The 23638-nt window shown below is 37.3% G+C and overlaps 1 protein-coding gene across 7 annotated transcripts in view; it reads left to right on the top strand.

Annotated features, from left to right (window-relative positions):
• Positions 1-23307, top strand: part of TFCP2 (transcription factor CP2) — a 48038-nt gene extending 24731 nt beyond the window's left edge. For 3 of the 7 annotated variants that reach the window (XM_014847408.3, XM_014847406.3, XM_070494993.1), the window contains 14 exons: positions 6701-6852; positions 7380-7456; positions 8496-8601; positions 11603-11709; positions 12771-12923; positions 14015-14125; positions 14469-14557; positions 16430-16478; positions 16858-16951; positions 17831-17921; positions 19776-19900; positions 20528-20670; positions 22443-22494; positions 22868-23307. In XM_014847408.3, the coding sequence (XP_014702894.1) occupies positions 6701-6852; positions 7380-7456; positions 8496-8601; positions 11603-11709; positions 12771-12923; positions 14015-14125; positions 14469-14557; positions 16430-16478; positions 16858-16951; positions 17831-17921; positions 19776-19900; positions 20528-20670; positions 22443-22494; positions 22868-22905 (1387 nt within the window). In that variant the 3' untranslated portion in view covers positions 22906-23307. The remainder of the gene's footprint in view (positions 1-6700; positions 6853-7379; positions 7457-8495; positions 8602-11602; positions 11710-12770; positions 12924-14014; positions 14126-14468; positions 14558-16429; positions 16479-16857; positions 16952-17830; positions 17922-19775; positions 19901-20527; positions 20671-22442; positions 22495-22867) is intronic. The other 4 variants (XM_014847409.3, XM_014847407.3, XM_070494994.1 and 1 more) reach the window with 2 other exon arrangements.
• Positions 23308-23638: the final 331 nt, after the last annotated feature.

Genomic DNA, 23638 nt, shown 5'->3' with positions numbered 1-23638 from the left:
ATCTTCCTCACCCCCACCCCCAAAAAAAGATTCTATCATATAGGATATTTGCTTTCCCATCCCAGATTCCTATCATTTGCATATTTCATCATCATTCTCTTCAGTGTCCTCATCGAAGTCATTAAAAAAAAGATGTTGCAGAGAACAAGTTTCTCTGGGGTCCTGCAGCATAACACTAAACTTTCTTGTACACTTATCTGCACTCGTTAGATATGGTTGTGTAGTTATCTGTAAAGCCATTTGACTATTACAAAGTTCATACTTTTCACCTTGAACAGGGATATCAAGAGAGACTTTGTTTTATGTATTGCTGAAATCCAGAAATATTTATGCTTACAGCATTCCCTGGTCAAACCACATGAAAAAAGGAAAATGAATTACTTTAGTTATGGCTCCTCGTGATCCCTCATGGTCTGCCTAAGTACTCATAAATTATTCTTTTACTAAGCTGTTCTACAGTCTTGCCTAGACGTCATGTCAGATCCCTCTGATGTAAGGTATGGAGAATGTACTCTCTCCTCATTTTGACAATTGCTGCTACAGACCTAAAAAGCTGATGTGATGTTTGGCGTTATCAGAATCATGAGATTGTCTGAGTTTACAGAGGGTCACTCGTGTTTCGTCTGCTCATTCTTTAATTCTCCTGGCGTATAATTTCATCCAGGTACTTTTTGATAGTCTCCTTATTTATCTTGGTCATTAATCTACTTTTCCCATATTTGATCTTTTCTTTCTACTTTCAAGATGGTTTTTCTTTACAGAAAAGATAGAGGAAAAAGAAATTGAGATTTTCTTCTGTCTCTGCTTTATATTAATTAGTAATGTGGCATTTACATCAAAGAGTGGCCCTGCGCCTTCCTTACCTTTTTTGCAAGTCTCAGCACATTCTGGGCTTCAGCTCAAGCTTGCTTCTTATTTACGGTATTGATGCCACTTTTTTTTTTTAATTTTTTTCTTTTTGAGGTAGATTAGCCCTCAGCTAACATCTGCTACCAATCCTCCTCTTTTTGCTAAGGAAGATTGGCCCTGAGCTAACATCTGTGCCCATCTTCTATTTTTTATATGTGGCGTGCCTGCCTCGGCATGGCTTGATGAGCGGTGCATAGGTCTGCACCCAGGATCCCAACCAGTGAACCCTGGGCCACCAAAGCAGACTGTGTGAACTTAACCACTGTACCACTGGGCCAGCCCCATTGCCACTTTTTTTTTTTTTAATAGTTTCTTTCCTTTTATATATATTTATCTTGTGCATGTCCTTCTAATTCTGAGTTGATTGGCAAACTTTCCATCTAGTCTCTCTAGATACTTCCCCTCATTTTTCCTTCTGTCTCAGATAATGTGAGATTGGCAGAATTTCATTTTTGAGAACCTCAATCCTGTGTTCCCTTTTAGCATCTTAGAGCATGGGTCTAAATCTTCTTCACTCTTTGAAGCCTGCTCTCTAAGAGTCCAGGAGTCACGTCTGGCTGTGTTCCCTGTTCTTCTTCCTGTCTGTCTGGCTTGCTTGCTTTCTTTTGAGACTCCCACCACTCCCTCGGTTTTGTTCAGTTTCTTCTTGGTCAAATTTGGTTCAGAATTGTAATTCCACTCATTTCTTCTGCCTTCTGGGTGAGAGAATAAGTAGCAAGGCAAATTTTTTATTATATATGCTGCTTTTTAGTTGAATGAGATTTTTCACTAGATGTTCAGGTAACAGAAATCTTTTATCACTTTGTGACAGAGGGCTCCTACCAACAAAGTAAGCTAAGTGTGCCATTACTCACTAGTCAGGACATCTCACTGGCTTCTGTTAGAACTTGTCGGGCCATCTCTCCTTGCCAGCTTTCCTCCCTGATCTGCCCTTCTGTCCTTCCCACAAATCCAAGGAAATTAGTCTACTTTCCTCTCCTTTTTAAAGTTGTTATGACCAGTTATTTACTGATACTTTTTCTCTTTGAAGTTGACCTCAAAGTAGGGTATAGTCTCTTCAGTTCTTGCCCTTTTATGCTATAATTAACATAGGGATATTGGCATGTTTTGTTGCAAATGTTTTATTTTCATCATCATAGAGTCTAAATGAGGATTATAAATAGGGAAGTTACAAGTTCGTGACATCATACTGTCTCAAGTTAGTTTCTAATTTCCTTAGGTTCTGTGGACACCTGTCTGCTTGCCTTTCTTACTCCAGGGAGAGCTCATCAAACCTCTCCCTCTCTATGCTCCAGGGTCTCTCCAGAGGAGAGCATTCAACAGCTGGTAGGCCTAAAGGAGAAGGCTAAACAGTAGTTGGAAATTCATAGAAACCATTCAGAGGCTGCCTTATCTCAAAAGAGTAATTTATGCCTTAGGGGACCATGAAAGCAGCTCTTCCGGAATCCCAGTTACATACAGGAAAGATCACTCCTGATATTGCTTCTGTTCCTCTGTTACTTCCACTCTGATGCTTTCTGCTATGCTTCCACTCTCAGGTGTGGATTTCCACCTAGCAGTGCACAGTTTTAACATGTACTCGATTTATCTTTTTAACAGGTAAGATTTCTATATCCTTATATTTAATCAGAGATACTATGAGATGTTGAGAATTCCAAAATGATCGCAGTGTATTAGGGTTGAGTATTCTGGAGAATGCAAACAAACAAAAATATAAATTATACCAACGAATATTTACTAAGCACATAAAAGAGAAGTTATTTCTTCAAATGGCTTATGTTTCATTGGAATGAATTACATACATGAAGCAGTCAGAGAATATAATAAAATGCTAAATTATACATTGGTAGCAACTACTTAGAGTCCGCCAGAGTGGGTTTTCCTAATCTATACTCAATTTACCTCTGAGAAGGAGCAGACTTCTGTATCTGCAAAATTGTTTCTTGCTGACTTTGTTTGTTATTGTTTCGGTATAAGCAGGGGGCCTGGAACTGTATTTACCAGTGACCTTTAGCCTCCACCTCTAGGAATGTGCGTCTGAATGGTACTCTTGCTCCCACAGCAGAGTAAAAGAAGTGCAGTGTTGCAAGAACATGAGTAATTCAAATATTTTTGCGGTTTTTAGACTTAAAATCTCAGATGAGAAAATATAGTTTTGTGTGTTTGGTTTAGCTGTAATGTTTTGAGTTAATTTTAGGGATGACTTTTAGAATCAATTTTAGAATTCCAGCCTCAAATGACAGTCCTTTGCTTAGTCATGAGGGGTTCGGTGTAATGCCACATTATATTGAGAAGACTAGGGACTGTTGCTATATATTAACCTTGGTAGGCACTGACATTTGAGAAGAAAAAAACAACCCTGTGTTCGTAAACGTTGAGCTGTTGCCATGTCGCAAAATCCGATTTGCCTTGATTCCTGGTAATCTTCACTGATCTTACAAGACATCATCAGATGTGATGTATTTGAGAATGATATGGCAGCAAAGTCGCCCAAAGACTAACATCATGTTTCTTAAGTTTTGTAGTCTTCTGCTTTATTTTCTAAACTGTTTGCTGTGGGAGAGGCAGTAGCTTCCTGATTTTGAGAAGTGGAAGCGCTGAAACAGTACTTCTCTAGAAAAACCCATGTTTCTACAGTTTCATATAATCTCAAGGGAACAATAGTGTGTCTCCCCTGACAAATTAATATGGACAGAAAGAAGGATGCCTCCCCTTTTCCACTCTTAACGCCACCCCATATGAGCGAAGCACACGACACCTCCAGGCAAAGGAAGGGGAAAGCCCCCTTTGTTTTTCTGGCCTTTGAAGTACTTTTTAGCTCAAGAAACCTGTGTTTCATAGAAACCAGTTTGCATCTTGGCTACCTGGATTCAACTAGTAACATATAGACATTAGCAGAAAGAAACTGCTTTCTTTTATTCCTCTGACCCCCACTTTTCTATTTTTTAGCATTCGTGCCATTAATTTTTTATTACTCCTATGTGGATTATTAGGTCAATAATCAGAACATTTGCTGCTCATTTTGTTTTCCAATAAGAATTTATAATGTTGTCTCTAAGATACACACAAGTGCAGTGATTTTTCTCTCAACAGTTGTTTTTGCCTGAATGTAATGACCCTATAATCTAAGGTTGGGGAGAATGTTTGGATCCTGCTGAGGGATATAGGTGCATATTAATAATTGCCTTTCATCTATGGAAAGTAAAATTGATTTTGGTCTCTTTGTTTTATATTATAATTATAATTTTTAAATTATAGGTAAAGGTTTGAGTGTATTTCATTTTGAGTGTGGGGAATGTTGACGAGAATCTCTAGATCCCTAACCTCTAATTTTTTGGGGGTATCTCAGTTGTTTATTTTATTTCATCTATGTGTTGCCTTTCTTTTGTACCTGGAAGTACTTTGTGACCTATACATGTTTTTTCTATTTTTTAAAAACTTTTTATTATAGAAAATTTCAAACATATATAAACAGAATAGTGTATTGAACTGCCTTGTACCCATCCCCCAGCTTTAAAATTTATAATATGCTGCTACTCACTTATCATTTATACCATTTTCCATCCTCCACTCAATAATTTCTTTTTTGTTAAGGTAAAGTTTATGTATATTGAAATGCACAAATTTCATATGTACAGTTATGACCATGTAACCCACACATCTAACATAATGCAGAATGTTTTTATCTCCCTAGAAAGTTCACTTGTATACCTTCCAAGTCAATCCCTACCCTGCCAGGAAACTGCTCTTCTCCTTAGTTTTGCCAGTTTTAGAACATCATATAAGTGGAATTATATGTTCTTTTTGTCTAGCTTCTTTTGTTCAGTATTATATCTGTGAGATTCATCCATGTTGTTGCATTTCTTTATTTTGCCGAGTAGTTTTCCGTGGTATGAAATCTACCACAGTTTGTGCATCTATTCTCTTACTTATGAATGTTTGGACTCTTTCCAGTTTTTGCTTTTATGCTATGAACATTCATGTACATGTCTTTGAGTGAACTTACATTTTCATTTCTCTTGGATAAATACCTATGAGTGGAGTTGCTGGATCAAAGGGCAGATGCATAATTACTTTCATAAGAAACTGCCAACCCTTTTTCTAAAGTGGTTGTATCATTTTACATTCCTTCTGGCAAAGTATGAGAGTTCTGGTTGCTCCACGTCCTTGCCAACATTCGGGTTGTCATTCTTTTTAATTTTAGCTGTTCTAGTGAGTGCATGTACATACTCTTTAAAGTAAATTAAAATACATTTTATTTTGAGAATTTTGTGGCATGTCTTGAGATAATTGGAAATACTCTTTAATTTGGTACATCTCTTAAGATCTCTTTAGTTTTGTCTGGGATGAATGCTGATCATGACCGTACATCTCCAGGGCCCAGGATATTCGTCCCCACTAATCCATGGCTAGAGTTTACGAGGGAAAATTGTTGGTAATCCTTTACATCTGTTTTAGCCCGTATGGTTTCCAAAATATTTTCTCATATATTTATTTACTCTTGACAGCGAATATGGTTCCCATTTTATAGATGAAGGGGACGAAGAATCAAGAGAGCTTGCATAAGATTTGCCTTCAGTTTTAGGGACTGAAATCCGGGACTTCTAACCTGGTGCAGTACAGTAGTCCCCTCTTATCCGTGGGGGATGTGTTCCAAGACCCCCAGTGGATGCCTGAAACTGCAGATGGTACTGAACACGATATATGCTATGTTTTTATCTGATGTACATATCTGTGATAAAGTTTAATTTATAAATCAGACACCATAAGAGATTAACAACAGCTTCTCTTTCGCATAGCTGAATTGCCAGCATCACTACTCCTGTGCTTTGGGGATTATTAATTAAAATAAGGGTTACTTGAACCCAAGCACTGCAATTCCATGATAGTCAATCTGATAACCTAGACCGCTACCACATGATTAAAGGATGAGTAGCTATAAAGTGTGCATATGCTAGACAAAAAGATGACTCACCTCCCGGGTGGGATGGAGTGGGACAGTGCAAGATTTCATCATGCTTCTCAGAATGGTGCACAATTGAAAACTTATGAATTATTTCTGGAATTTTCCATGTAATATTTTTGGACTGCAGTTTATGCTGGGTAACTGAAACCACAGAAAGTGAAACCATGGATAAGGGTTGGGGGGCTACTGTACTCTTCCACTAGCACTTCAGAATGAGTAACATACTCAAACTCATTGGATGTGTATCTTTGGTTTGCAAGATTAGATACACTGATACAGATCTAAGAAGCTTTTCTTGGAGGAGGTAGCTGGTAGGAATATCTCAAGATTAGTTGTATTCCCCAGAATGTATGATGACCTTGAAATATATTCTTGTCTTTGATTTGTTCTTTTCATGTAGCTTCTAGGAATTTTGACTCTTGTTTTAGTCCTTAGATCAGCTGATGTGGTTATAAAGATACTGTGGGTGGTGCCTTTCTGAGTCTGCTTTTCTCAGACTACATTACTGAATGTCTTAAATTGACATTTTGGAACTCTGCATACGGTTTTCAGAGCCCTTGTAGGAACCCCAGTCTACGGTTCCTAGAAACCTTCTCTTTGGGCACTTAGGTGTTTTTAGCAGTAAATATCTGTTATTGCCCACATTATTGTGGTCAGGGGGATATCACAGCAGGTAATCTGAACTGAATGGTTCAGATGAAACTCCACCAAAGTTAGTAACATTTATGATTTTCCAAAGCAAATTGCTGTTAAATTGTTTCAACAATGTCTCCTCTTGCACCATTGTCAGATGTTAACATAAGTCATTTGTTTCTTTTATTTCAGTGATGTCCTTGCATTGCCCATTTTCAAGCAAGAAGAGTCAAGTTTGCCTCCTGATAATGAGAATAAAATCTTACCTTTCCAATATGTGCTTTGCGCTGCCACCTCTCCAGCAGTGAAACTCCATGATGAAACCCTGACATATCTCAATCAAGGTTAGACGCATCCTTATTTGTTAGTATATTGCAGACCTGCTGGATCCATGATATTTTATTAGGTACACTTATATGTAAAAAGTGCATCTTTCTAGTGTGACCTGTCGAAGTCAAACCTTTACTTCAGAGATTTGAGTTTAATGTCATATTTGATATGTGTTACTGGCCTCTTTTGTCTGTCTGCCCATTCTTAGTTCCCCTCTCCCTCTTTCTAATCCGTGTTCTTTGGACATGGGTCAGTGGACGTCGGTTACTGTCTGAGAAGTGTTACCCTGCCCAGCTCTATTGTTTGCCAGTCGTGTGGTGTTAGACAAGTTACGTGCATTCTTTAAGTTTCAGTTAAAATCGGACGGATGATGCCTTAGAGAACTGTATCAATTAAAGGATATAAATGTATGAAATTAGTTGTTGTTACTAATACTAATAATGTTATACTCTTGAATATTCAACCAACTGAATTTTATTCTTTCTGAATCTTGCAAAGTTAATTGGTGATAGAAGTAATATGTGATTACTTTTTCTTCTAGGGCAGTCTTATGAAATCCGAATGCTAGACAATAGGAAACTTGGAGAACTTCCAGAAATTAATGGCAAATTGGTGAAGGTAAAAGAAAATGAATAAATCATTCTTCTGCACAGTATCTCTTTACTGGCCCTTTTTAGATAATATTCCTTTGCTTCCATAAAGGGCTTGGTGGTGTCTCTTACTGGCCACAATTTGCTGGCAGAGTGGTAAATTCATAGGTTATTTCTTTGGGGTTGTAGTGTGCTGCCCTTTCCACATGGATTTTTCAGAGCTGCAGAAACAGAAGGCTTGTCACTTCATGTCCAGGTAGTCTCCTGGCTCAGTGAAGTTCTTTTTGGGTAGAATAAAATAACCTCCTTGAGATCTTTAGAGAAGCTCCAGTGTCTCTTTGGATTCTTGGTCTAGAAGCAATGAAAACAGAAGCTACTGTCGATGAATAACACTTTTCTTAGTTTAGACCGACATTAATGATTTTAAGACTTCACAGCACAATTGGGACAGAGGAGTTTGGCCAGCAGCTGTGAAAAGTGGTCAGAGGGATATTCATAGGCGGCTCCACAGAGTAAAAGTAACAAAAGGGAAGTTGATGAAAACAGCCCCTAAACCTCCCCTCAGTGTTTACAGGTTGTGTGGTGGGTTAGCAAGCAGGGAACTTGGTGAGTTTTTCCTAAACATCTGAAGAACTGAGCTGGGCATTCATGGTAGTGGTAGAGGTATGTAGTAATGCTTCCGATAGGAGTCCTTTATGCCTAGCTACCATTAGTACTGATGTGTAAACCAAGTTTCAAATAAGGTATCAGTAAACTATAAAGATTATGTCTGAGCACTTCCAAAATTTACCCTGAAGTAGAGCTTGGTATGGTATGGGTTTTAGAGTGAACAGGTCTTAAGAAAAATAATTTTAGAATTATTATAATTTATTTTAATATTATAGTTATATTTATTTCTATTTACTTTATATTTATATAGGTTTATAATTACAGGTATATGTAGTGTTACATTATAATTATTATAATAATTCTAGAAAACAATTGGAGGTGACCCCTGCTAGTTTTCCTTTGTCAGCACTGACTTTTAAGGGCTCTTGTTATCATTTGATTTTGTGGCTTGCTTTTAGAGTATATTCCGTGTAGTGTTCCATGACAGACGGCTACAGTACACTGAACATCAGCAGCTGGAGGGCTGGAGGTGGAACCGACCTGGAGACAGAATTCTTGACATAGGTGTGTTAAGAGAATCTGTTGCCCAGGAAATGCCTGTAACTATGGACTAAGAGTTAGTTTTCTGTGCTTAATATTTACCTTGATTCACAATGCTTGAAGAGCTCAATTAGCATGAAGCTGAAAGTGGTTATTGACTAAGCATAAAAAATTACCTGTATGATGATAACAAAATTGAAGTTGGAAGTGTAGGCACTTCAGTTCCATAACAATTGCCCCTATTACTTCAGGGTGATTTTTTTGTTTGTTCTTTTAATTTAGTTGTAAAATATGCATAACATAAAATTTGGCGTTTTAACCATTTTTAAATATATGGTTCAGTGGCATTAAATACATTCACATTGTTGTCATCATCATCACCGCTATCCATCTCCAGCACTTTCTTCATCTTGAAAACTGAAACACTGTTCCCATTAAACAATAATTCCCCATTCCCTCCTCTTCCCGGCCCCTGGTAATCACCATTCTCCTTTTTTCCTGTATAAATTTGACTAGTCTAGGTACCTCATATAAGTGAAATCATACAGTATTTGTCTTTTTGGATTGGCTTATTTTACTTGGCATAATCCTCAAGCTTCATCCATGTAGTAATGTGTCAGGATTTCCTTCTTCTTTAAGGCTGAATGATATTCCATTATATGTATTCCGTCTTATATATAAAAATATATATTTATTTTATATGTACATTATACACACACACACACACACACACACCACATTTTGTTTATCCGTTCATCCCTCAGTGGACACTTGGATTGATGCCACCTTTTGGCTGTTGTGAATAATGCTGCTATAAACGTAAGTGTACAAATATTTATTTGAGTCTATTTTCAGTTCTTTTGGGTGTATACCCAGGAGTGCAATTGCTAGATCATATGGTAATTCTATTTTTAATTTTTTGAGGAAGCACCTTACTGTTTTCCACAGTGGCTGTACATTTTACATTTCCATCAGAAGTGCACAAGGGTTCCAATTACTTGGCCTCCTTGCCAACGCTTCTTTTCTTTTTTTTTTTTTTTTTTTTGCTAGTAGCCATCCTAATGGATGTGAAGTGGTATCTCACTGTGGTTTTGATTTACATGCCTCTGATGATTAGTGATGTTGGGCCTCTTCTCATTGCTTATTGGCCATTTGTATATCTTCTTTGGAGAAAGGTGTATTCAAGTCCTTTGCCCCGTTTTGAATCTGTTTGTTTTTTGTTGTTGTTGAGTTGTAAGAGTTCTTTATAGATTCTGGATATTAACCCCGTATCAGATATATGATTTGTAATATTATCTCCCATTTTGTGTGGGTTGTCTTTTTGATAGTGTTGGTAGTGTCTTTCGATTCACAAAAGTTTTAAATTTTGATGTAGTCCAGTTCATTTGTTTTTTTATTCCTTGTGCTTTTGATGTCATGTCTAAGAAATCATTGCAAAATCCAATGTCATGAAGCTTTTCCTGGTATATTTTCTTTAGGTCTTACGTTTAGGTCTTTGATCCATTTTTGAGTTAATTTTTGTCTATGGTGTAAAGTAAGGGTCCAGCTTCATTCCTTACTTGTGGACATCCAGTTTTCCCAACACCATTTGTTGAAAAGACTGTTCTTTCCCCATTGAATGCTCTTGGCACCTTTGTCGAAAATTATTTGATCATATATATGAGGGTTTATTTCTGAGTTCTCTATTCTGTCTATTCATACATTTGTCTTTAAGTCCATCTTTAACTGCAGTTTTGATAACTGTAACTTTGTAGTAAATTTTGATATCAGAAAGTATGAGACCTCCAACTTTGTTATTTTCTAGGTTGTTTTGGCTAGTCAGGATCTGATATTTTGTTTTGAGTAGTATGTAAAAGGGGCCAGGTTTTTTCCCCAAATGCTGCAAATTCTTTTATTTTACTAATACCTGAGAGCCAGATTATTGGTTTGTTTTACCCAAAGTGAGATATGGTGGGATTAGAATCTGTGTCTCTTGGTTTGCGGTTCAGGTTTTTCCCTACTACTTTGGTACACAGAATAGGATTTGTTTTTCTTAAATCATAGGGCATAAGGGAAGGCCCTTTACAAACACACTTGCAGTCTCTCTTCATGAAGGTAATTTTAATCTTTGCATCTCATCTCATCAGAGAGTCTTTGATCTCTTATTGGTTATTATCTGCTGTTGGTAAACAGAGTTGTTAAACAAATCTAAGTACTACTAGTTTTACCTGAGAAAACACTGGTTCTCATACAGATATTCTGACATCCTTTTGATAAAGTGACTTTAAGATGAACCCAAACAGCTAACGCTGTGGAGTGGGACCCACTTAATGCTTTCTTGTTTGAATGATTGATACTAAAATAGTGGTATAGTTATAGCACAGTTATGGTAATAAATATCAGCCTGGCCTTACCTCCCCAGTTTGAATATTAATATAAGTCAGAGAATGATATTTGAGTATATGACTTGTGGAATAGAAAGCCAAGTTCTACTAAAGCCCATTCATTGTTTCTTCCCTCATGAGTGTAAGATTTATCACTCTGTTATGGGATTATTTGATAACTTCATAAATCAGCATCAATCTTTATGTAAAATTTTTCCCTCTTCTATTGTGATCCAATGCTTTTTGCCTTTATTTGGACACTCTGCTTTATCCTTCTATAGTATGCTCTTAGTGTACATCCAGCAGTAACATTCATCTTAAAACTGTTAGTGAAGCAGATTACAAATTACAATTTTCATGACGCTAGAGCTAGACCAAGTGTAGACTAGATCTATCTTTAAGTAGAAGTTTGGCAAATTAAAACAGAAACTGCTTTTAAATTGTCTTATTTAAAAAAATTTTTTAAGTGGAAAAAAGAAACTCAAAAGGAAAGTACCTAGGTCAATTTTTGCTCTAAACAAACACTTTTTATTGGCAAAAAGACGTTTACGGTATGATACACAAAAATCGTGGTAACTAGGGACCAACAATAAGAATCAGTGCTTTCTCGTTTGAACCCAGGAACACTCAGAACTGTTCATTGATTACAATTTGTTTCTCAGATATCCCAATGTCTGTGGGTATAATCGATCCTAGGGCTAATCCAACCCAACTAAATACAGTGGAGTTCCTGTGGGACCCTGCAAAGAGGACATCTGTGTTTATTCAGGTAAGGCCTTGCAGATGGGGGTCCAGTTATGAAGAGCATCTCTTACTACCACTTTATTTCTTAAAGGATAAAATATGTTGAATTTGAAATCTTTAGAGGGTTCTGGCCTGACTATCAAGTGCAGACTCCTTAGCGTGTGTCTGAGAGCAATGAGGAGTTTCTGAATTGCTCGTCTAATTTCTCCAATTTATTGTCTCTCTCAAAAATGCTTGCTCGTGGCTGCACAATATTTTGAATATTTTTAATTTCTTTGAATGTGCTGTAATTTGCCTGACAATTATTTAGCATTTAGATTGTCCTAATTTTTCACTATTATCCATAAAGTTATTTTGATCATCTTTATCCTTAAATTTTGGTTTGCGTATCTGATTGTTTTCTTTGGGTAGATTCCTTGAAAATTCCTGTTTGTCATAATGGTAGCTAATAGTTTGTTGAGTACTTCCCATGAGATAGTCACTGTGTTAAGTAAACATGATTTTATACATGCTTTGTATAATGTATATGTGATTTTACTTAAGACTTTCAACAATAATCATGTGGAGTAGGAATAGTCCTTGAGGCTTAGAAGTTAATAACATACCTAAACTAGTGTGTAGTTGATCAAGGTTCCGCCGTTGAGTCACCAAGGTCTTAGACTTTATGCAGTAGCTGAGCAAACCCTTTTTCCCCCCAGTGTCTGTGAACTTTAATATTTACTATTTTTCCAGCATGGATGGTACTTCCGCTTTCTAAAATCTACCTTAAAAGCCAGAAGACAGAAATCATTTCTCTTTTTATGTTAACTCTATATTCTCTGAAGCAGTAAATGAATTTAGTTCCTCACAGTAGCTTTTGTTAGCATTAGTTCTATACGTTTACTTTGTTTACATTTGTAAATCATTTAAGTTTTCCTCATTTCCTCCATTAGAGTGTAAATTGTTCAAGATCAAAAAGAGAGTAAAAGTTTTTTCATCGTGTTCTTAATGCTTTTTAAAGGTTTGGCTGTTAGTAGTTGCTCGAAAATGGTGCTGCCTGGTTGGCCATCTAGCAGTGCTGAAACCTGGATGCTGTGCTCTTTTCAGGTGCACTGTATCAGCACAGAGTTCACTATGAGGAAACATGGCGGAGAAAAGGGAGTGCCATTCCGAGTACAAATTGATACCTTCAAGGAGAATGAGAACGGGGAATATACTGAGCACTTACACTCTGCCAGCTGCCAGATCAAAGTCTTCAAGGTATTCCTGGGCATTGTGCTGGTCCTTGGAACTTTTTCCCTCTTCTTTCAATGTTAACATTATTCACCAAGTCAGAAGTCAACTTGTCTTTTTTCAAAAACTATGAAAACTCAATCTAAGTAGAGTCATTGAAATAATTACTGAGATGCCTGGTGAAGAAATTTAAACAGGGATGGGCATGGGAGAAGGGGAACTTGAAAAAGGGAGTTAGAAGCAAAAGCATAGATTTTCATTGAAAGTTCTTGAAACCTGTTGAAGTTAGAAGTTCTTGTAAAAGCTCACCAAAATTATGAGAAGTTGACATTTTTGGTTACATTCGTACTTGATCTTCATTCCTTATTTTGGTCTTTATTTTTATCACATGGTTAAATGTGTTCTCATTGCAAAAGATTCATGAATCCAGCAGTAGTCAGAGCGCCACACTGAAGCCCCCATTACCTACCACTCATACCCAAATCCCCAGCCTCTCCCCAGAGGTAACCACCGCCATGATTTACTCGTCCCCTTCTGTGCTTTTGTATATACTTGTTCGTAGGGGGAGAAACATATTTTCTTTTCTTTGAAACATAAATAGGAATTATTCATGAATTGTTTTGAGGCTTGCTTTTTTCAATTAACTATGAGCTTTAGAGATCTTTCCAGTAGCTATAGATCTTATTCTTTTTCAACTCCATCAAACATTTAAATTTCCTATTTTCAGACTTAGATGCAATGATGCACTTGTCTTTTTATCATTATACATACATCTTTGCTTCACATGTGACTCTTTTAAGGTTTTTTTTTTTTTGAGGAAGATTAGCCCTGAGCTAGCTGCTGCCCATCCTCCTCTTTTTTCTGAGGAAGACTGGCCTTGAGCTAACATCCATGCCTATCTTCCTCTACTTTATATGTGGGATACCTGCCACGGCCCAAGTGGTACCATGTCCACACCGGGATCCAAACCAGTGAACCCCGGGCCGCCGAAGCGGAACGTGTGCACTTAACCGCTGTGCCACTGGGCTGGCCCCAGTGACTCTTTATGTTTTCATAAGTAATATCGTTGGGTGGAAGGGTCAGTACTTGAGTTTAAAACAAAGTATTTCTCATTTCAGCCCAAAGGTGCAGACAGAAAGCAAAAAACAGATAGGGAGAAAATGGAGAAGCGAACACCTCATGAAAAGGAGAAATATCAACCTTCCTATGAGACAACTATACTCACAGAGGTAAAAGGATTTCTTTTGGTGACAATTTCAGTGAGTGCTTTTTACTTTTAAATGAAAAATCCAGTCATTTTGCAATGTGTACATATATCAGATCATTATGTTGTACACATAATGTTACATACAATGTTAAATGTCAATTATATCTCAATTAAAAAAAAAAAATAAAACCATCACTTCTAGCCTGGTCAGAACTTACTTGTCTTGAGTATATTCTCTGTTACCTGTGGGGGCCTCTGAAGAATTAAGATTTACTAATTAAGATATGCTATTCAATAACAATGTTTTGGTGGCATGCTAGGGTCAAATGCACTTTTGAGTTATCTAAGTTGTCCTTTGTTTTTAGTGTTCTCCGTGGCCCGAGATCACATATGTCAATAACTCCCCATCACCTGGCTTCAACAGTTCCCATAGCAGTTTTTCTCTTGGGGAAGGGTAAGTCTGGAAAATGAAATTGGCTTGTGTTGTCCTAAATATGTGTTCTTTTGTTATTGTTCCATAAACAAGATCTTTCCAAATCAATAGTACTTCTATTTGGTCAGTCTTTGATGGATTTATATGTTAACTGAGGTTTGGATTCTCTTCAAAAGAACTGAAAGAGTTTTATATAGCCCTTTCTCCTCTTCTTCTTTTTCCCTCCCATTAGAAAATGGCTTTTATGATCAGTTTTAATGATTAAAGGTCTGATTTTTCTAGGCTTTTCACTTCTCCCTATTACTACTCATCTTGTGGTTATTTCACTTCCTGATTGTACTTTCACCAGAGAATGGTCATTGGGAATTGAAACATAGTTGTACAAACACTAAAATCTGTTTTGTTACTTATTAAGACCGATCCTAGGACTGCCAGTAGTTAGCTCAGGGCTAATCTTCTCAAAAAAAAAAAAAAAAAGAATGATCCTAACACCTAATTATTATGAATCTTTGATAATTGGGGAAAGAACGTTGAAGGTGATAGCTAAAATGAAGTTTTGGAATTATCTATGGGATGCATTTAATCCTACGTTATTGGTTTTTACCATCAGAGATAATTGAAAGTTGGTACAGATGCCTACTCAAATTAAAATAAGTTGTCTTATAGCTGTAGCATTTAACACGTATTCTAAATAGGCCATATTGAAATTTGAAATAGTTAAGCTACTAAATGTGTGAGTACATTGTTTGGTTGTAATGTTTGTTTTTGAATTTATGTAGGCTCATGTTCAGCCTACTTCTAAAAGTACTTAATTAAGGTAGCTTAAATATTCAAAATGTAACTATTAAGAATAGAAATAGGTAGAAGTTGTAGAAGGAATGGATAACTAGGCCCCAAGATAAGTTAATTACTGCATTTGAATACTGAAGTTGAATTCTGCAGCTAAGTCAAAAAAAGAAATAGAAGAAGAAAAAGATCTTTTTTGAAGAAAAATCTCTTACCATTCATATGGGATTATGCAGTCTACTTATAGGCAATTTTAAATAAGATACAGGATTTAAGAGTTGTGGTTTTAAATTTTTTCTCTTCTCTTTGTCATTACTTCATTATTAGGTTCAAATTTTTCTCCCATAAAAACAGTAAGCGTTGGGGAAGAGGGACAATCTATAGAGCAAAAGGAAGTATAAGGAAAAACCAGGCATGTGGAGATAGCCTTTGGATCACAAATTAGACAGCGCTAATTTCTGAAGCTGCTTTAAAAATAATTGTGTTTTTCATTATAAAAGTGTGTGATCACATTGCATTGCATAATTTTCTTCTAATATTTTTTCCTGTATAAGTTTGTATGTATATTTATATATTTAATATAGTAGTAATACATTGATTACTTTTATATTCTGATATTTTTAGTTTACATTCTAATAAATTTCTTATGTTAAATGTTCTTTACACCATAATATATCTGATCAGTTCCAACTTATTAAAATGATTTTGTTTTCAATTTCTCTAATAATAAAAAATGTTGCATAGGCAAGCAAATAAACACCCCTAAGTGTCTGATTTTCAGAGTCACTGAACCTAATATCTGAGAACCAAATTTTTCCCCTCAAATAACTTTAAATTCGATATAATAAGAGCCTATGCAAAATAAAACCAGCTATCTCGGAGCAGGGGGAAATGTTGCAAATGACATAGTCCGTCTCCCCCCACCCCCTTTAAAGTCTTTAGGTTCAATTAACAGATAATAGAAGTATTGGGTCTAAGAGTAAGCATGTTTTGAGAGAGAGCACAGATTCTTTTAACTCTAGCATAAGACTCATGAGGATGAAGAATGAGATGATGAACCCTAGTATATGTCATGTACTCACCCTTGCATTTTAAATGTTTCTTTAGAAATGGGTCACCAAATCACCAGCCAGAGCCGCCCCCTCCAGTCACAGATGTAAGTCTGAAGTTAAATGTCAGTTATTTGCAAAGTCTAATAATACTTGGATGACTGTATCAACTTTTAGGGAGTATTCATGCATTCATTAAACAAGTATTTATTGAATTTTATAATGAACCAGATACTGTACTAGGGACTGGAGATAGGAAACCAGTAATGCCGGACCCTTGCATTTAAGGAGCTTACAGTCTAGTGGGGACGATAAGGATGGAATTCCACGGGCATCTTGTATGGTTAGAGAAAGAAGACTGATGTGATATAAACAACTTCCAAGCAAAGGAGGTTTGCTGTGTGTGGGTGTGTTTGGCTGTGTGTTACCTAATGATGTAGCAGATGGGTCTATTTAGTTACCAAAAAAATGCTTTCTCTCTTTCAGAACCTCTTACCAACAACCACACCTCAGGAAGCTCAGCAGTGGTTGCATCGAAACCGTTTTTCTACATTCACAAGGCTTTTTACAAACTTCTCAGGTTAAATTTGCTTGTCCTTTTGTTTTCCCAAGCACAAAACATTCCTTTATATTCTAGGGCCTCCTGGCATCTCTGTGAGGTTTTGTGCGTGTGTGTGAGAGATCTTAGTGCATTTTTCTGATTAAATGAATTTCATAGAGCCCTTTAGACTTTCTCACTAGCTACTGCATCTGTGCTGTGAAATACTTAAAAAGAATGACTTCTTAGTTAAAACTCACTTTAATTTTAAAATACTTATTATATGCAATACTTTTTAAAATGTATATCCCATACAGTATTTTATCAAGGGGCATACGCAGGTAGTTGGAAATTTTCCCCTTGATATCACTGTTTGTATTTTATTTGCATCTTCTACTTTTATTTAGCACCTTCTGTGTACCAGTTGTGGTAGGAATACACAAATGGATAAGGGATACTTTCTGATCATTCATCATCTAGTATCAAAAAATAAACCAAATCAAATCAAAATAAAACCCTGAAAAAAGGGAAACAATTAGTTGTGATGCAGTAGAGAAGTGTGTACAAAGTGAGGCGTTTGTGGGACGGTCTGGGGTTAGGGAGCACGCATGATGCATGAGGTATGTCTTGGAGGATGAGGAGGAGTCTTTTGGTCAGACAGTGGAAGGATATTTCAGGCGGGAACAACTTGCTCATTAGACATCATCAGTATGATGACAGTACATGTGGAGAAGTTAATTGGGTGGGAGTTGAGGTCAGAGACGAAGTAGGGGCCAGGTCGTGGAGAGCTTATACACCATGCAAAAGATTATGGACTGTAACATACTAGTAATGAGTTGTCCTTGTAATAGAGCCCGTTTTAATAGTCACTAACAAAGAGAATCTTTGCCTTTATCGCTCATTTTCTTATATTTACTCCAGGGGCAGATTTACTGAAACTAACTAGAGATGATGTGATCCAAATCTGTGGCCCCGCCGATGGAATCAGACTTTTTAATGCATTGAAAGGCCGGTATGTAATTAGTGTTAAAATATCAGTGAGGTTGGGTTTCAAATGGATTTGGATTTAGAGACTCTTCACAGTACTCTTTGCACAGCTCAGTACATCTTGTCAAAACATTCTTTTTGAATGCCAGCTGTGCACCAAATAAACAAAGATGAAAAATATCTTTTCCTACACTTGATCCAAGGAATTCTCCATGATATCCCATTTTCCATTTCCAGGTAGTTTTTCCTTTCAGTAAATATTCATTGTCTCTATTATGAGCCAGGTACTGTTGCAGGCTCTTGGGATACATTGGTGAGCAAAACAGACAAGGTATCTATTGTCATGGAGTTTACTTTCTAATGGGGAGAGAGGTAAAGGTATAAACAATAAGTGTTTTGGATAGTGATAAGTACTTTGAAGGAAAACAAAACAAACAAATAAATAAAAACAAGGTTGTGGCCTATAGAGTACCCAGAATATGGTCAGGAAAGACCTCTCTGAGGAGGGGATATTTAAACTGAGTTATGAGAAGGATGGAAGCTATGGGGTCATGTGAGGGAAGAGCATTCTAGGCAGAAGGAACAACAGGTACAAAGTCCCTGAGTGAGTTTTAACTGGAGAAGAGGTCATTCTCAAGTTTGGATAGGAATTACTTAAGTGTCTGCTTACAAATAGTGCTTGTCATACAGAGTAATTTGTAGTCCCTATTTGGGATTTACAATTTCAGATAGGTAGTAGTAATGTTACTGGAACAAAACATACAGGTTAGGTTAATACCCCAGAACCACATCAGTGACTAAATAGTGGAACAGATAGTGAAGTATTTGTGTTTGGGTGCATCACAAGAGATACTGTATCTACTGGTTGGCTGTAATCTTGGAAAATTTTAAATAAAGAGGTGAAATTCAGGAGTTGATGGCTTGGGGAAATAAAATGGATCTTTCATTTTTTCATGTATTATCTGAAGAGCATTTAGAAATAGGAAGGAATAAGATGATCTGATGAAGAGGTAATTGAACACTGTTGTCTAAGAAGTCAGTACAGAAAAAAGGCTCAGGCTGCTTAGGAAAAGGTAATGAGGGCAAGAAGATTCTCTGGTTTACCATATTGGTGCTTTTCAGTAAAAGGTGTATCTTAAACCTGACCCATAAAACAGTGGTTCACATATTGTGAACATTTCTAACCTTTACGTCAAAGGTCACAGACTCAAATGACTACAGAGGGCACATGTCAATGAATGACAGATCCGGGGTGTACTGAGGAATGCATGCACCATATGAGGAGAACAGCTGACTGTTTTCTTGTAAAAATAAAGGCCTTGGATTGCCAGGTCTGATTTTTCAAGAAAAGCCAAAAATTCAGAGGTTTATCTGATACCTTCTGTTGGAACTAATTCAGTTTAGGAAAACACACACACACCAATGGGGAGCTAATAAAACATAGCAAATGAGCTGACTGGCCCATGGGCTGCCAGTTTTCAACTCCTGCTCTATAGAATTTTTTTTTAATACAGTAATTTCATTCATTATACAATTTTTTTTTTTTAAGATTGGCCTTGAGCTAACATCTGTTGCCAGTCTTCCTCTTTTTTTCCTTCTCCCCAAAGCCCCCCCAGTACATAGTTGTATATTCTAGTTGTAGGTCCTTCTAGTTCTGCTATGTGGGATGCCATGTCAGCATGGCTTGAGCAGCGCTAGGTCTGCGCCCAGGATCTGAACCAGTAAAACCCTGGGCCACTGTAGCGGAGTGCGTCAGCTTAACCACTTGGCTACGGGGCTGGCCCCCTGCTTCATAGTATTAATGAAGACTCACCAGTTCTCCCTTAAAATTCGCTTACATGAAAAACGTAAAGCTAACACTCTTTTTTTTCCTCCTTAGGATGGTGCGCCCAAGGCTAACCATTTATGTTTGTCAGGAATCCTTGCAGTTGAGGGAGCAGCAGCAACAGCAGCAGCAACAGCAGCAGAAGCATGAGGATGGAGACTCAAATGGTTCTTTCTTCGGTAGGTCTTTCTGGACTGGCCAGGACAGATGTGGAGAAAGGTGAAGAGATGACTTAGGAGCATGTGTGATGGGAATTTATCAAACAGCAGATTCAGCATTTGCTAGAAATAATGGCAATTGGTAGTGTTTATTGAGTTCCTAATACATGCCAGGCCCGAGGTTCAGCACTTTTGTGTGCTTTCACTTTTTTTTTCCCTGAGGAAGATTGGCCCTGAGCTAACATCTGCTGCCAATCTTCCTCTTTTTGTATGTGAGCAGCCGCCACAGCATGACCACTGACAGACGAGTGGTGTAGGTCTGTGCCTGGGAACCTAACCGGGCTGCCAAAGCCGAGCATGCTGAACTTAACCACTAGGTCCCCGGGGCTGGCCCTGTATGCTTTAATTTTTACAACAAGTATCTCCTCTTTGCAGATGTTATTGTCATTGCTAACATTTAGATGAGGAAAATGAGGCTTAGGGATGTTAAATAACTAGCCCCAGGTCACACAGCTAGTAAGTGGCTGAGCCAGGATTTGAACTCAGGCAGTCTAACTGAGTTGAGAAATGTGAGCATTCCTAGTGATCAGATTACCTTTAAGAGCAGAGAAACTTTGTACTGACGCCGTTGCTCTCTCCCTTTTGCAGTGTACCATGCCATCTATCTCGAAGAACTGACAGCTGTGGAACTGACAGAAAAAATTGCTCAGCTTTTCAGCATTTCCCCTCGCCAGATCAGCCAGATCTACAAGCAGGGGCCAACAGGAATCCACGTGCTCATTAGTGATGAGGTAGATTTTCAGTACAGCTGAATGACCAGACGACAGTGAATGTGTCAGGGCATGTGACAGGAGCAAGAGCAGTTCTACTGGGGCAGAGTGCTCTATTTTCTAGACCAGAGGTTTTCAAATGTTTTTGTTTCCTTGCTTCCTAAAATAATTCTTAAAAACCATGTGTCCACTTGCACATTATTAGGTTGACTTAAAATTTTTTAAGTTTAAATAGTTGCAAACCATGTTTCTGGGCATATGACATTTAAAAATGAAAGGGGTACTTTGCTATTCTAACTGTGTTACACGTAACCTAAATAGAAGAGTGATTTAATGACATCATCTGTTTAAAAAAATACATGAAGAATGTAAAGAATTTTATCATTTCTTTGTTTCCTTGAACTCATATTTCCATTCATTTCCCCCATAGAATTTTATCTTACCATAACCTATTTTTATGTTTAAACATGTTTTATTAATTACCCTAGCATATTTCTTTGAAACAAAATGTGTTTCAACAAAAAAAATTGTTTCAATAAAAAGTAAAAAATTATATCTTCTGAATAGAATTATTATAATTATACAATCAATTAAAACAACAAATAAATGTATTACGTTTCATTAAGTAACTATTAAAAATTAAGAAAAAAACTTAATATTTGAGCCAGCCCTGATGGTGTAGTGGTTAAAGTTGGGCACTCTCTCCCCTTTAGCGGCCCGGGTTCAGTTCCCGGATGCAGAACCACACCACTTGTCTGTCAGTTGCCATGCCGTGGCGGTGGCTCACATAGAAGAACTAGAAGGACTTACAACTGGGATATACAACCATGCACTGGGGCTTTGGGGAGAAAAAAAAAAAGGAGGAAGATTGGCAGCAGATGTTAGTTCAGGGTGAATCTTTCCCTGCCAAAAAAAAAAACCTTATTAGAAGTGCATCTATTAATGAGATGGACGGGATTTTTCAGTTCCCTACCCTCACCCCTGTGCACGATTAATTCATCTATTGATAAATACTGCCTATTCACTGCTAGAATGAAATAGAGTTCAGCATCAATTCCATCCTGCTTTTTTCCCCCAGATATAAGTGTTATGGAACCTTATTCACGTAACTTAATAGACAGGAATGGGTGGAGTTTTGTGATAACAGGATCACTGGGTTTCTTTTGAACTTCTGAGTTATGTGCCAAAAATTACATAGTGATGTTATAAACCATTATTTTGAATCATCTGTCATTTGACATTTTGTGATTAGGTCACTCTTTAATTCTGGCGAAAGGAAAGAATTGGAACCCATGTGACTCACACAAGAGCCGGTTACCCAGTCATTCGAGTTCACATTTGAGTGACACTTTGGCATCCTGGGGCTTTATACTCGGGCCAGTGCATCTTGGTAGCATTCCAGGAGGGTGAAACTCATGCCTTTATCTTATAAAATGGGAAAAAGGAGTTTGAGGAGGGAAAGTGGGAAAGGAAAACTGGAGAGGTTGTCAGGCAGTTTTAGGAAAGAATACATATGGGAGTTGAAGACCTAGAAGTTCTTTCTCCCGTGTGTGCCTACCTGTGTCTGTGTACCCCTTAGAAAGTCTTGGAGTTAACCCAGGAAAATGCATACTATCATTTTAAGATCACTGTTTTAGACTGCTTAGCTTTTAAAACTTAAAAACTAAACAGGGGAGATAACAAAACGAAGGATTATTTTTCACTTAAATCTAACAGAATAAAAAGCCACATAGTCAACATACATGCAGCAAATCAAAGTTTTTAATAATCAGCAAATTTTCTTGCTTTTTCAGATGATACAGAACTTTCAGGAAGAAGCCTGTTTTATTCTGGACACAATGAAAGGTAATAAAATAATAAGACAAACGCTTCTCTCTAAGGAGTTTAAGTGCTTTTTTCATACTTCTTTGAGGAGAGAGTGAAAGTATCAACCACCATATTTGAGGTAAAGTCACACTATTATTGACATACAAGTGATTATCAGACGGTGTAAGTGATGACTCAGCCGTTCTCTTCCCCCTTCCGCGGACAGATGAAGAAACTGAGGCATGTTGTTTCATAATGCATATTTATTAAAAGTATTCTGTGATAATTAACAAGTATACTGCCCTTTGTCCTTCTCTCTTTTTTTTTCCTCCTCAAAAGAACCGTATCATATTTTTTTCCCTCCTACTGTATTTTAGATGTGACTAAAAATTATTCTCTTTTTTTTTTACAGCAGAAACCAATGATAGCTATCATATCATACTGAAGTAGGTGTGGGGCTTTCCATCCTGCGTTGCTGCTGCTTCCTTCACCTCTTGGAAACCCCCTCTTGAAGGGGGTCTTGAACGGAGATTTGAAGGTCTGCCAGGACCGGACCCCCTGACTGTGTGTGGAGGAGTCCAGGCCACGGAGGCGGAATCCCAGCTGTCTGTGTTGGCCTGAGCTCTTGTGGCAGACGTAGATTACTGCCCGACGTGCATTTCTGCAGCAGTTTCTTAGTTAACATTTTAGACCCTGTTGTTGAATAGCAACAGAAACTACACATCCTTTAGGGTATGTGTAGGGCATAATGATGATGAGAATTGTGTGATGTTTAATGGAAAGATGTTAAATTTTGTGATATGGAGCCATGTAATTTTTTTCTAATATAAAAGTGAACATCTATATTCATCAGACTAGATCCTCAGTCTTTTTTGCATCAAACATACTGGCTTTTTGCCACAACTGCCCCCTGAAAACTTCATCAAAGAGGAGAAATACAGAGATAGAATAGAATTTTTCTTTTGGTTCTCTTGTACTATTATGACTAATAGTAATTTTAGCTAACATTTATTTATTGAACATTTACTTGTATCAGGCAGTGTGATAAATTCTTTAAATGGATTATCTTGTTTAAATCCTCTAAATAATCCTATCTGCAGTAGGTAATAACGATCCCTAATTGAAGATGAGGAATGGAGACGTACGGTGGCTAAGTAGCTTGCTAACTAACAGACAGCTCACA

The sequence above is a fragment of the Equus asinus genome, chromosome 22 (assembly GCF_041296235.1).
Source record: "Equus asinus isolate D_3611 breed Donkey chromosome 22, EquAss-T2T_v2, whole genome shotgun sequence".
Classification (NCBI taxonomy): Eukaryota; Metazoa; Chordata; class Mammalia; order Perissodactyla; family Equidae; genus Equus; species Equus asinus.
Note: the sequence above shows the minus strand (reverse complement) of the source record. Positions and strands in the feature narration are given on the sequence as shown.